The following is a 14,567-nucleotide window of genomic DNA, read 5'->3' as shown; positions in this document are numbered from 1 at the left end:
TTTCCTTTCTTCCTGGCTTGGAAGAATACTCCTAGAAATCCCAAGGACAACAAAAACAGTGCTTTCCTGTCTGACTCAGGCTAGCACAGTGTCAATGCAATTATCTCCGACCAGCCACTGGCTTAATCAAATACTTGACGTTGCTAAGAAAATGTTGCTTCTAGTTAAACAATCTCTTCCCTCCAGACAGGCTAGAGTCTAACAATTCAGGGGTAGATTTAAGCGGCTAGGGAGATGGCTTGGTGCATAAGGTGCCCACCATACAGGCACAAGGACCTGTGTTTTATCCCCAACATACACATAAAATACTGGTGTGGCAGCCCTGTCACCCCACCACTGTGCAGGGTGGGGCTTGTATGGCGACCAGAAGGCCTCAGGAGCTCACTGGCCGGCAATTCTGGCTTAATTGCTGATATCCAGATATGATGAGAGAGACTGTCTCAAAAGATAAGGTAGACAGCAACAAAGTAAAACACTCAACATTGGCCTCTGGCCTGCACACGCACACATATATACATGCACACGCATGAATACGTGCACACACATATGGAAATTTAAGTGAATATAATATCTCCACTAATTCTTCCCTTCTGGGGACTGGACAACAAGCATAATGAATAAGGCAGACACTGGCCAGACATTGCTATTCACAGACTTCCCCTAGGGTCAGCCAGCAGGTGCAAGGAATCAGCCGTCGTGATCAGCAGCCCCTTCAATGTCACGCGATGTCACGCCGAGGCAGGCAATGAGGCTCTCAGTGGAAAATGTTCGGCCTGCTGCCATTTTTCAAGAGCTGCTTTTTGCATGCTCACTTGGTCCTGTGCTCCTGGCACAGAGGGAACCGAGAGGAGGAATTTCAGTGGTGTGTGGAAATGCTTCTTTCCGTATTCACCGTCACAAGCTGGTTTTCTGAGGTGCAGGCCTAATCCACATAGGATCTCGAAGTACCTGAGGCTTTCTGGACCTTTCTGCAGCAACAAGCCACCTGCGAGTTGTCACATCTACTTAGCAGGAGGGGCTGTCCCGGGCACAGGGGGAGCCACCACTGAAAACTGATGCTGACACAAGGTATCATTTTACTGACTCAAGACTGTGATCCATTGAGTAATAATACAACTAACTCTGTCAGGACTAACATGTCAGTCTTAGTAAGGGAGAATAAGTGGAAACCAGGGGTATCCCATGTAGACACGCAGGGCAGGTCATCAGTCTCATGAAGCCTGTGTTTGTGCACACAGGTGAACCACACGAAGACTAGGAAACTGGCGAAGGACATTCATTCAGACACAAGTTAAACGTCAGAACATACCAGACTGACAATCAACATTTTGGTGACTGAGAGCTAAATATTCACACCATGGTTCCATTCTAGAAGATTCTTCCCAGCCATGGGATGGTGGCGCACGCCTTTAATCCCAGCACTCGGGAGGCAGAGGCAGGCGGATCTCTGTGAGTTCGAGCCCAGTCTGGTCTACAGAGCTAGTTCCAGGACAGGCTCCAAAGACACAGAGAAACCCTGTCTCGAAAAACCAAAAAAAAAAAAGAAGATTCTTCCCTCTTCTAAAACGAGCATTTATTTCTGGGGCAGTGTGGGGGGAAGAGACAGCTTAATTTTGAGAAACCAGTAAAAAAAAAAAAAAAACAACTTTTAGTCATATTTTTGTTCAGGGTATTAGTGGTTCAAACAAGAGCACAAGCAGCAGTGTTTCTCCAGGAAGGGGTGCCGGCCTTCCCTGACTACAGTGACTTCATACACCAGCACAGGTATCAGACAGTGGAATGTGATCAAGATCAGATGATCCAAAGGAATACTCAGGGCAAGACATCTCTTCAGACACTCCAAAACACTCCAGCCTCACGACCAAAGAGGTACACAAAACAGGAATACCATCTCAAATCGACTTATAAGTCAGACAGACAGAATTCTCAGATTGGGCAACATTCAGGCAAACACGCTAAGGAAGCTAACTAATAAAGAAAGAAAGAAGAAAAACATTTCAACCACCTTTTTATACTGGAGTAGAGTGTGTTAACTAACTAAGCAATACAATTGCTTTAAAGTAGAAACCTAATCTCTTTCTCCAGGAAATCAGAGCTCTGTATTTTCTATTGCCAGGAGCAGGGTGGGAGATTATGTAAATAAGAAACCATCAGGCAAGGTGATCCCAGCAACCAAACCAAGCTCCAGCCACAACCAGCCGTGAAGGTGAACTTGCCAACTGTGCTGTGTGCTTTGTAAAAGGATCCCCGGCCAATCAAGACTAAAGCAATACTCAACCTGTGTTCGGGAAGGACTCCAGCTTATCTCAAAATGCACCCCAGGAACACTGGAAACCCAGTTTCTGCCCGAGCCAAGGAGTTTCTTGTTACGAAATGAGAGAGAATCTCAGGGGGACAGAGGCGAGGGACTAGACAAAAACTAAACGATACGGTTTACAGAAATCTCAGTTGCTTGCGGTTGTTACTTTAAGCTGTCCCGCAGCAAGGATGGACCATCAAACTCACACCTGCTGGCTTCCTTGCACAACTAGAATTTGTTGGGGCTGGAGAGATGGCTCAGCGGTTAAGAGCACTGACTGTCCTTCCAGAGGTCCTGAGTTCAATTCCCAGCAACCACATGGTGGCTCACAACCACCTATAATGAGATCTGGTGCCCTCTTCTGGCCTACAGGCAGGATACTGTATAAATAAATAAATAAATAAATAAATAAATAAATAAATAAATCTTTAAAAAAAAAAGAAGAAGAATTTGTTAACCAGTGACCAACTCCCTCCTTATTCTTTTCAACCTCTTTAAGAAATGTTAAGCTGTGGCTTAAAACGCATCTAAAACAATTAGTCATGCAGGAAACAAACTGAGAAATGGAACCGAGTCATCACAGATGGGCACCTCTACTCATAGCCCACTCCTTCGACTTTATGACCATCCTTCCCCGTTATCGTCCACTCATTCCAGCTCTCAGTGTAGTCTTTTCCGAAACTGAGAGGGCAGCAGGCAAATGGCAAGGCTGACTCCCACCCTCCTGAGTGCCTCCTAAAGGAAAACTCCAAGGGACACGCCACTCCGGGTAACCTCCCAATTCAAGCCTATTCTTGGCCTGCCCCTGGAATAGGCTTGCTCCTGAGTGTGGTTTTCTCAGAAGCAAGCAAGAGCGGCTTTTAAAACACAAGGCCCCACTATCTACCATTCACAGGACCATGAGGGTAAGTGGTGGGAACTTACCCTCACAACCCAACTGGGAAACAGAACTAACAAACTCCTAGTTCTACGGAAAACAGCTTTCACCAGGACCCCTCTGCTGCACTGGACGGGCATTCACCACATACCAGCCATGTTTAAACATTCAAGTGTGACTAGGCAAGAGCCAAATAACTGTTTGCTTACCGCCCATCATAACTAGTCAGTTGTCAGATAGCCATGAAGTGAGCGGGACTGTTCTGCCAATGCCGAGTTTGACGGCATGGAGGAGAAGAGTGGTACGGAGTGTCCAAGTCTGACTAGAGACATCACATAGCCAGCTCCAGGTTTCTCCAGCCTCAATCCAGACATATACATATGTGCAAGCAGTAGGGGAGTCGGTTATTAAAGCATTTTCCAATCCAATGCATTAAGGCAGTGATCGCCACAAATGTCACCTGACGTGGAATTCTCCTCTGTATCCTGTGAGTATGTTTTATTACCATTGGTTAATAAAGAAGCTGCTTTGGCCTATGGTAGGGCAGAATAAAGCTAGGCGGGAAAACTAAACTGAATGCAGGGAGAAAGAAGGCAGAGTCAGGGAGATGTCATGTAGGTGCTGAAGGAGAAAAATGCCAAAAACCTTTCCAGTAAGCCACAGCCTCGTGATGATACACAGATTAATAGAAATGGGTTAATTTAAGATGTAAGAGCAAAGCCATTGGCCAAACAGTGTTATGATTAATATAGTTTTGTGTGATTATTCAGGTCTGGGCGGTCAAGAAACTAAAGAGCAGACTCCATCTACCGTCACCTTTAATGAGAAAGAGTGGAAACCTAAGGCAACAACCAACTGCCTTTCATACAGCTTAAAAGATGTTTAAAAGTATTTTTAACACTCGGATGTCAGGCTGGAGAGATGGCTCAGAGGTTAAGAGCACTGACTGCTCTTCCAGAGGTCCTGCGTTCAAATCCCAGCAACCACATGGTGGCTCACAGCCATCTGTAAAGAGATCTGGTGCCCTCTTCTAACCAGCAAGCATACAGACAGAACACTGTATACACAATAAATAAATAAATCTTTAAAAAAAAAACCTCAGGTGTCACTACCTCCAGGAACATGTCACTATAAATCTATGAGGAACCCAAATAAAGACAGTCTAACTGGGAAACCTGGATCCATAACTTGTAGTGATAAGGCGAGCAGGCCTGCTTTTCGTCTCGGTGCCACTCTGTTGTAAAAGGAGTGTGGGCCCTTTGTTTCGTCCTGCCCGGCTCCCGGCTAGCTTATGCCTGAAATAATTACACGGAAACTGTATTCATTTAAACATTGCCTGGCCCATATCTCCAGTCCTTTATTGGCTAACTATCACATATTGATCTAACCCATTTCTAATATCTGTATTAGCACTGACTGTGGCTTACCAGCATGAGTCTAACCAGCGTCTGTCTTGGAGAGGAGAGTCATGGCATCTGTCTGAATCTGCTTCTTTCTCCCAGCATTCTGTTAGGTCTACTCCGCCTATCTAAGCTGCTGTCCTATCAAAAGGCCAAGGCTGTTTCTTTATTAACCAATGAAAGTAACACATAGACAGAAGACCCTCCCACATCAGTAACTGCTTTCTCTGTGTGAGTATTTAAAAGTCCCAGCCAGCACTTTGTCTCTTCTCATGACATAATTCCCAAACGGTCTGGTTCTAATCCTGTTCCATTTAGCCTGCCACACCCCCATGGTCTACTGATCCCATATTCCCACCATGCCTGTACACTGACGTACTGTAGCACAAATAGTAAAAACCCAGAGGCAGATATTGGGGTTCAAGCTGAAGATTAGAAAAGCAAAACAGCCAACCACTAGAGAGAACTTTTACCTTTACCAAATCTTCAGACCGAAAGAGAGATCCTGCAATGCCCTTCACTAACCTCAGACTCCACCCTCCACTGAGTTCCTGTCTCTTCCTTTTTATATTCCTCTCTCTACCCAGCCATATCCTGTCTCCACCCGCCCTTCTGCTGGGATTAAAGGGGCATGTGATCCCAAGTGCTGGGGCCACCTTTGTGTGAGCTCTGTTTCTCTTTTGGACAGATTCAATCTTGTGTGGCCCAGGATGGCTTTGAACTCACAGAGAACCGTCTGCCCCTGTCTCTGAGTCCTAGAATTAAAGGTGTGCACCACTCCCTGTCCTATACGCCTGACTAGTGTGGCTGCTTTGCCCTCTGATCTTTAGGCAAGCTTTATTTATTAAAGCACAAATAATATATCACTATAACATACAAAGTAAATGACACAGGGTAAGACACAGATGAAACTTCGAAGAGGTAGGAAGCACATCCCCCCAAAACCAAACTACTGAGTCCATGACCCCAAAACATCCATGGTTATTGTCGACATCACTTCTCTGTCTGAATAAATGTCCCGACCAGTTTCGTTCTAATGATCTGACCCTTTCTGATTATCAAATCAGTTGTTACTTTTAATGACCATCTGTGACACTTGGACAACATATCTTTTAAACGAGTTAACTCACATAGAGTGTTGTTAAGTAGTGTTTAGCCTGATAAAGTCTCACCAGATAGCTGCTAAGGCTAATAACTAGGCGTGAACTGACCGATGCAGACACGACTTTCAATTTAATATTTTACTTATCTCAGGATTTGACCAAAATTCTGAAGTATAGGTTCTTTGGGGGACTGCGTAAAGGAAGCCATAGCTTACACCTGGTTATACAACCACTCTAAAGACACTTGTTTCTCCACTGAAACTTCTTGCAAAGTATGTTCTAACTCACTTCACTGTTGAGAGTGAAGAGATACAACCCAACTGCCAGTACCATTAAATCCAGCCACATCCAATCTCTAAGGCAGCAGGTCTTAATCTATGGGTTGTGACCCCTTTGGGGGGGTCGAATGACCTTTTCACAGGGGTCACAAATCATATATCCCCCATATCAGATATTTACATTTAATTAATAACAGGATCAAAAATTACAGTGATGAGGTGACAATGAAATAAATTTATGGTTGGTGTTCACACAACATGAGGAACTGTATTAAAGGGTCGTAGCATTAGGAAGGATGAGAGCCTCTGCTCTAGGGTAATGCGGTATCTAAAATTCATTCACATTTTCATTCAAAAAACAATACCTGCTACTGATCTATAAATAGATAGTATACCATTCATAATAAAGTTTGGGAGGCTAAATTCTACTTGGAGGAGATAGTTAACATAAACACATAAAGTACATAATATTTTAGATGGTGGTGAGTGTTTCCAAAGTGGGAGGGGATGGGAGAGGTAACGGTTAGGAGAAGAGCCTACTGTGACCATCTCAAGCATCTAAAGCTGGAGCTGACTGCTGAGTGAGGACTGACAGGTGACAGGGAAGGAGAAGCAGGTGCAAAGATGCTCTAGAAAAGGGGAGGCCAAATGCCACTGTGTACTGTAACAGTGAGAACCTTAGTGTCCAAGCGGGGGGGGGGGGGGGGGGGGCTGAGAGTGACAAGCGGGAAACACATGGTATGCGTCTTAGAGAATACATTAAAGACACAGCCATCAAACTGTCTGAGAAGGAAAACTACCAAGGGGTTACCAATCGGGACTTGCACTGGATTGGATTACTTGGAATTACTGATGCTGTGGGAGAATAAGCCCGGCCTTCACCCTAGCGAAAGCAAAGGGAAAGTGGTTCAGAGTAGACCACAATAACACCACACAGTTTCTCCTTACCTCAAGCCTCATCTCTGTGCACTAAAGTCAACTTTACTCATCAGTCAAAACAATCAGATGTTTCTACAAGGTACCTGATGTGTTCATAGCCTAAGAGCAGCAACAGCAAACAGCAGCCTGCTGCCAACGTTCTGTTTCTGCAAAGCCAACCTTGGCTTCTGTTGCACTCTGAGTTCAGCTACTAAACAGAGAGCTTCTTCTAACCTGCTGGTGCTCCAGCCAAAGTCACAAGCGCGCAGGGCCTGGCTTATGCAAACAGCACTGTCAAAGAATCCAAATAGGTTACAGTTCCCCCATTTAGCCATAGTTTACTAAGCACCCAGCCTTGTGGGAAGGGAGGAAGGGAAAATTTCTGTCCTCAAAGGCTTGGCTGTAAGTTCAAGACTCACACAAATAAGTATACCCCACTGTATGATGAAGGCAATTACGGGGGATGAGGAAGGCAGAGAAAGAGCAGGAAGGAAGTAATCAACTTGGCGTGGAGGAGATTAGGGAAGAATACCCCGGGTATTTAGGTATTTATTTAGGTATACCTAAAGTAAACAGTGAGTTTGGAAGGTTAAATAGGAAGTCGACAGGCACGGGAGGAGCCTGTGGCATTCTGGGAATGGGAAGAGGAAGTAATGCAATACAACTCCTGGATCTGAGAGTGAGCAGTAAGCTTATCCCTAGTCCCGATGTTAGAGTTAGGGCACACGCCTGTCAGAGCAGAGGTTCTGTGCTCTAAAGCGAGAAGGCTGCTTTCCATAGACAGTGGTGAGCCCCAAAGGCTTAATCCGAGTAAATGTGCGTTTTAGAAAAATCCCTCTGGAAGTAGTGTAGGCTCAAGGATGCATCAGAATGGAATGAGGGCAGAGAGCAGGGGCAAGGACAGAGGTCCCGGAAAGGACTGAAAATGTAGCTTGATCAGGACAGGTAGGGTGACTGCAAGCACAACAGACCCGTAGGAGGTAAAACTAGTAAGACCGTACTGAGCTGAAGTATTTGATAGAAAATACAATCATTTAAAAAAAAAATCTCTCACGGGCATGGTGGTGTACATCTTTAAATCCCAGCACTTGGGAGGCAGAGGCAGGCAGATCTCTATGAGTTCCAGATCAGCCTGGTCTACACAGTGAGTCTCCAGGACAATGATCAGCTTGGTCTACACAGTGAGTTCTAGGACAGTCAGAGCTACAGTATAAGACCCTGTCTCAAAAATAAAGAAAAGAAAACGACAAAAACCCTTTAGTTTGATGAAAAATATAGTCGAAGAAAACCCTTATAATTACATAGAAACACGGTGTATTCTAAAACAATAAGAAACAATACTGAATACTTATAAATAATAGGATTTCTCAAAAAAAAAAAAACCACACAACTCTTTGTTTAAAAACAAAACTTTCAAAAGCTGGGTTTTAGAATTGGACACATCTTTAATCTTGGCACTCCAGAAGCAGGGGAACAAGGTCAGCCATCCAGTTTATATAGCAAGTTCTAGGCCAGCCTGGGTTACCTAGAAGGAACCTGTCTCATGATAGATAGATAGATAGATAGATAGATAGATAGATAGATAGATAATAGATAGATGGATAGATAGATAGATGATAGATAGATAGATAGATGATAGATAGATGATAGATAGATAGATGATAGATAGATGATAGATAGATAGATAGATAGATAGATAGATAGATAGATAGGCAGGCAGACAGACAAATAGACAGACAGACAGACAGACAGACAATGCCGATTCAAAGGTCTTTCTTCATTTAGTAAAGGCATTTCAACAACAGAAGAAAAGCAAAAGTATTCCCTTTCAACTGAAGTCCTGGCGGAAAGTCCCCTCTTTTAAATACTAACAAACTTCCAGTCATTTGAGGAAGTCACTAATTCTCAAACAAGCCCACAAACTTTTTAAACTTAATGAAGGGAGGATATTAGACCAAGAACATCATTTCAGCAAAACTGCCACAATTTAATGACCAAAAAGGTCGCAAGGTAGTAAAGCAACAGAGGCTGCCAACCTCAAAGTAAAAAGAAATAATCAAAGGTCAATAAAGGGCAGTCTTAGTGGACCAGAGAAAATACCAAGTGGCTGTCGCTGTCTCTTCCACAGATGCCAGCTTCAGTGGGAATTTAAGAAGGACATCATGCTCTGAGGCCATATGTCTTGGTGCTTCTGTTAAGATGAAAATCAATTTAACCACCTTCCTGATAAACAGAGTGACCTTCAGAATAAGTAATGCTTGCTTAGTTCAAAGCACAAATTTGCGATGTCCCTTTAACAATATTTAGGCTTCCTTAACGTCTGTGCTCTTCTCAAGTCTCACAATTTTAAAGGTGTTTTACTATTTTTTTTTTTAAAAAAACAGAACCCAGATAACATTATATAAATAGGAACTTGAACTTGCTGCATTGGGTCTTGGCAAGCCATTTTTCTTCATTATGATATCTGGTCATTACTAATCCAATTATGGCCAGTGGGGCTGTTCTCCGCAACTCTCTGATGAGGAGGGGTACTGGGATGTAATAACACATCGCTCCTACATACAACTTACATACAGCTCCTACACTCAAGAACTGATGACCTAGGGTGCAAATTGTTCCTTATCCCTGGTGTCCACAAAGGCTACCCTCTGGTTTGGGGGGGTATAAAACAGGAGGTACCAAGGATTGAATCCAGGACCTCACTTCTGTGAGGCAGTCTACAGGAGCTGTACCGCTAGTCCCGTGTTTGAAGTTACAGGCTGGTTGGTGGGGAGACACCGAAATATAGACAAGTCAGATTTGGTCATGTCACTAAGTTCAGATGATGATAAAATCCACAGGGGAAAAAATACCAACGTTATTTTAAACAAGGGTTACCCTCTCTATTGGTAGAGCTGTCAATTCCAGGGTCATCAATCATGCCTCTACCCATCCAAAAGAGAACTGGGTGAAGCGAAATGTGCTCTGCCCAATGAGAAGACACCCCCATGGCCTCCATTGTTACCCCACATCTTTTATTCTATTGCAGTGAGCAGGAAAGGGGAAGCATAGGACGAACACGGGTCATTAGCTTTCCTTGAGAACCTTCAGTGGCAGTGGTGAGGAATCACTAATTAAACGCTGGTTAATTCCATGCTAAACAGCTAGAAGAACACAGAAAACACGGAAAGGTCTCAGACAAAAATCCCTTGTGCGGGCCTTCTCTAACCTTCACACTGTACTTTTCCAGTTTTTTTTTTTTTAATTGACCCTCAGACACCTCCCTGTGCTTTTCCACAGAAGCATACACTCCCCAGAACTCAGTAAGCAAGGTTCCTCCCACCAGCCTTCCTCCCCATCACAGCTAAGAAAGCTACACCCAAGGCCCCCATGCCTCCACACTCCCCGCTTTCTCCTGAGTCGGTGCCTCTCAAGGCTTCACATTCTGGCTTCTACAGTTAATGAAGTTGAAGCAGGGTCTGCTGAAGTGGCTCACATCGCAGGAGAACAAAAGGACTGATCACCATGCTAAGCACTCTCTCTTAGCTCCTTGAACACAAACGTCAGTACGAAACCATTCTAACTCCTTATGTGCTGTGACAAGATAAGTCCACGTGCTCGCTCGATGGTGATGGCTCTGAGCCCATTTATCTGAATCTTCTGGTAGCCTACTGTTCAATCATATGTCTCTAGGCAAAGGAGAGACCTGCACGTGAGTGCAGATGGCCTCTAAGTGTCAGATCCCCTAGAGCTGTAGTGACAGGCAGTTGTGAGCCACCTGACCTGGGTCATGGGAATGGAATTCAGGCCCTTTGCAAGAGCAGCAGGGACTCTTAACCTCTGAGCTCTTTCTCCAGTCCGATTTCGGGCAACATTCAATACTCGGATACACAGGGAAAAGTCATGGAGCAGAAAGATGCCTGTTGGTCACCTCTAACATTATAAAAAGAATCCGTGGAAATCTGAAGCAATCATTTTACCTTAGTTTCTGGGGTGTAAATAACAAAATCAAAGGCTATGGCTCTGATAGTCATCTTCAAAAGCAACCATGTAAAGCCAGGCGGTGGTGACACCCATCTTTAATCCCAGTACTCAGGAAGCAGAGGCGGGCAGATCTCTGTGAGTTTGAGGCCACCCCGGACTACAAAATGAGTTTCACAACAGCCAAGGCTATGAAAGACCCTGTCTCAAGAAATATAAGGAAATAAATAAACTCCCCTCAAAAGTAATCATGTGAACACTTGCATTGTAACTGTTACTCCTCAGCCTGGAGATTCACCATGACAAGGCCGTCTACTTTGCAAAAGGAATGGATGTGTTCTAGAGCTTACTATTCACCAAGGATCCGACGGGTTGGCTGTGCTGTAAGGTGTTACCTGGCGACAGAGGGCAGGAACAACAGTCTGGCCTTGAAGCAGCTGGGAGTGGGCGGGCAGAGGCCGTGGCAGAACCAGCCTCCCCACACCCCACAGAATGCAAGGAAGGTTGACTTTCCGGGTAACCACTGCCCACCCAGCCTGCCAGGACTGAAGGTAGTGGGGGAGGGGAGGACGGCAGTTTATCAAAAGCATATGAGTCCAAAGACTTGTTCACATTCTAGGAGTTACAGGAGACGCCCCCTATGCCCATCAAATCAGAAGGTCTTAGGTGTTTTTTTTATATGTAACCCAATCTTAACATGGCCACTGGGCACCCTCTGCGGTGACTGGAAATCCCTGCTATATAGTTATGCCCATCAGAAGAAAGCCCAAAGCCTTGCCTGATTTGCCTTAAAGAAGGTTCCTCTTCTGATCTGCTAATGTAAACAAATGTCACTTCTACATCTCTGCAAGGGGAAGAATTACGAGGAATAAAGCCCAACTGTTAGTACATGCCCCTGAGACAGTGTGTCAAGGAAGAGAGCCAATTTTCTTTTGCAAGCTAAATATGGAAACAGAATGTAAGTCTACGATTTGTAATATACAGACAGCATTTAACAGACTTCCCTGCACCCCATATGTCCAAATGATAATATTTATTCTGGGCCAATTATTTCTAAGAACCTACAAATGCGCACGCTGTGGTGGACCCCGTTTACACGGAGGAAGCAGCAGTGCCCCCTGTGACATGAAGGGATAAAAGGCACGGAGTTTTGTGTTGGAAATATACGAGTCTTCCCTTCCTTCAGAACTTGCCCCTGCTCTTCACAACGACTTCTTTATACTCTACAAGTCAAGTGTACAGTATTCGCTTCGCTTTCCAAATCAACACAATGCATACAAATTCTGCCCCCCCCCCTCTCTCTCTCTCCTCTCACTCTCTCTCTCCCTTTAATGCAATCTGGATGAACCACGGACACTGAAGTACTAAAGCCACATGCTCACACGTACACTGTCTTCAACAGAAACTTGGCAGGTTGGTTTGAAGCAAAATAAGTCCTGAGAAGCAACTTTGGCACAGACCAGAGGAGTCAAAAGTGCACTCCCTCGCAACCACAGCCCTATGGGGTCCACCCTGCAAGCATGTTTGTTTCAAACACGATGGGCCAGCCACTTACCAAACCACAGCTTATTCCTGATTTAGAGAAGCAGCTCCCAGACTTAAACTAGACAGTTGCAGCCAGAAGAGAAATGCCTGTTTCGACACTGGCGATTGCACAGGGTGGACTCAAAACTTGAGTATGAAAGCTCAGGATGGGGGACCACTGATGACCATCTCCTTATAAGCAACCGACGTCTTAAAGAAGAGTAACCAGTCCTTCCTCTGACACCGACAAGTTCAACAGACAGGCAGAAGCAGGGTAACACCACTGTCCCTATAGAAGAGCTGTGTTTCATTCCCAGAGCACTCAGAATGATCATGGACCCAGGTTAGTTAACTCACATTTCTGCAGTTTGGATTCCCAGAAGAGGGGCAAGAATGGGTCCCTGAGAGGTTCTAGCAAGGTTTCTCTTGGCAGAGAGAGAACACAGTAAACAAGTCCCACACAGTCCCAGCAATGTCTGGACCGGGCTCCTTTGTAACACACAGGAGTGCTTCCCTGCTGGACTTTGGACAACACCCAATGCAGAGACCATCACAGAGAGAAACAATCCAGGTCTTACAGCCCATATCCTAATAGACAGATGCCAGGAATTCTATACAGAAAACAGGGGGTTTTATGAAATACCACAATGCCCCCTGTGTTCCTTACCTTCGGGGGGGGGGGGGGGGGGATGGAAGGGTGGTGCCTAACATGCTAATCCTGAGAACAGACAGTAACATTGGTCTGAAAGGGACTCCCCTGTGTGTCCGTGTCCCTCCACATCACACTCAGCACCTGTCCAATTCAAGCACTCAATCACAAGTCATGCATCTTTTCAGGAGACAGCTGCCAAAAGACCATCCACAGACCCCCAAGTTTTCCCAAGCGGTTGCAGAACAGGAGCTCATGACTGATCCAGGACCGTCAGGATAGAAGATCCCATCTAGAGTGATGTCTTCTTGCTCACTCTACCCAAGTCAGAGGACAACACAGACTGGGGAGGGAAGGGAGAGCGCCCACAGCAAACAACAGCTATTTAACCTTCTCCGGAGGCTATAGTCACAAGCCCAATCTTGTTGAGGGAGTTTTTATTTTAGACATATAAACAAATAAATGATGCCGAATTCTGAATTCAAACACAAAAACAAACAAGAAACTTCTAATTGGGGGGTGGGGGTGAGATGACAAGAAATCATTGATAGGAACAAAGAAGTCTATAGAAGAAAAATTTTAAAAGATGTTTAAATTTAAAATAACAACAGCAGAAACCAAGTCACCTTTTCTGGTTCTGTATATCCAGTTCTCATCATCTGCTTCCACCTGCTGCCCACAAACAGACAGCTCTCCGTCACTGCGAAACAGCCTCTTTGTCTGCCTGGACAGGGAGGAGAAATTTATCCAACTCACAGCACGTGAGAGAGAGCCTGGGTTTGCCTTGAGTCTGAAGGAACCTGAGGCGCCTTCCTTTTTCATCTTCTTTCGCATCAAAATCCTCCAGAGACAAAGGGCAGCCCAACAAACAAAAAGCTGGCTTTTTCGAATTGGCCCGGGTCCTTGAAAGGAGCCTGCCCCTTCCCACTTATCCAGACAACGCTGAGAGTCGGGCTGGCATTGTGCTTCTGTGTGCCCAATTAAAAGAAAAAGGAAAATGAAGGATAAAAATATATATATATATATTTTTAAAAAAAAATGGTTTACTCTAGCCACATTGCAGCACCAATTTCTGGAGAGAGGTCCACAGGCAAAAATTAAAAATAAAGAGAAGTACAAGCTTTTAAAAAAGAAATGCTGTGGTCATTTAAGACACACTTGCCAAGACTTTGCAAAGAAGAGCCAAGGTACCCCGACACTTGGCTGTTCGGCTAGCATCCCTAAATGTAATCCTACGCCTCTCCAGGGCATCCTTCCTTTTGAAGGCAGAAAGCCAGCTTCTGGTGGAGGAGCTAACTCCCCACCCGGCAGAAAAAGATCCAGAATCAAGCAGGTCCCCAGTTTAAAGTTCACCCACACAGGTTACTTGGGAGAAATCAAAGGGTTCGGCTCTGTCGTCTCGGCACAGGGCAGAATCATAAACCGCCCACTTGCCCTCCTTCCCGTCTGGGAAGCGCTCCTAGCCGCAGGACTCCACAAACAATAAAACAGGCTGCGTGGCTCTCGCTTGGATTACAGAGTAAGCACTCCTGCGAAAGATGATAGGCTTGCCCAGGACT

The 14,567-nt window shown here is 45.0% G+C and overlaps 1 protein-coding gene across 2 annotated transcripts in view; it reads right to left on the bottom strand.

Moving 5' to 3' along the window:
* Nhsl1 (NHS like 1) overlaps window positions 1-14,017 on the bottom strand; it is a 132,339-nt gene extending 118,322 nt beyond the window's left edge. The window contains exon 1 of one of the 2 annotated variants that reach the window (XM_041653423.1): window positions 13,635-14,017. In XM_041653423.1, coding sequence (XP_041509357.1) covers window positions 13,635-13,842 — 208 coding nt within the window. In that variant the 5' untranslated portion in view covers window positions 13,843-14,017. The remainder of the gene's footprint in view (window positions 1-13,634) is intronic. The other variant, XM_041653422.1, reaches the window with a different exon arrangement.
* Between the last annotated feature and the right edge of the window lie 550 nt (window positions 14,018-14,567).

The sequence above is a fragment of the Microtus oregoni genome, unplaced genomic scaffold (assembly GCF_018167655.1).
Source record: "Microtus oregoni isolate MIOR12 unplaced genomic scaffold, Mior012 000006F_ref0000085, whole genome shotgun sequence".
Classification (NCBI taxonomy): Eukaryota; Metazoa; Chordata; class Mammalia; order Rodentia; family Cricetidae; genus Microtus; species Microtus oregoni.
This window is presented reverse-complemented; position numbering and strand designations above follow the sequence as displayed.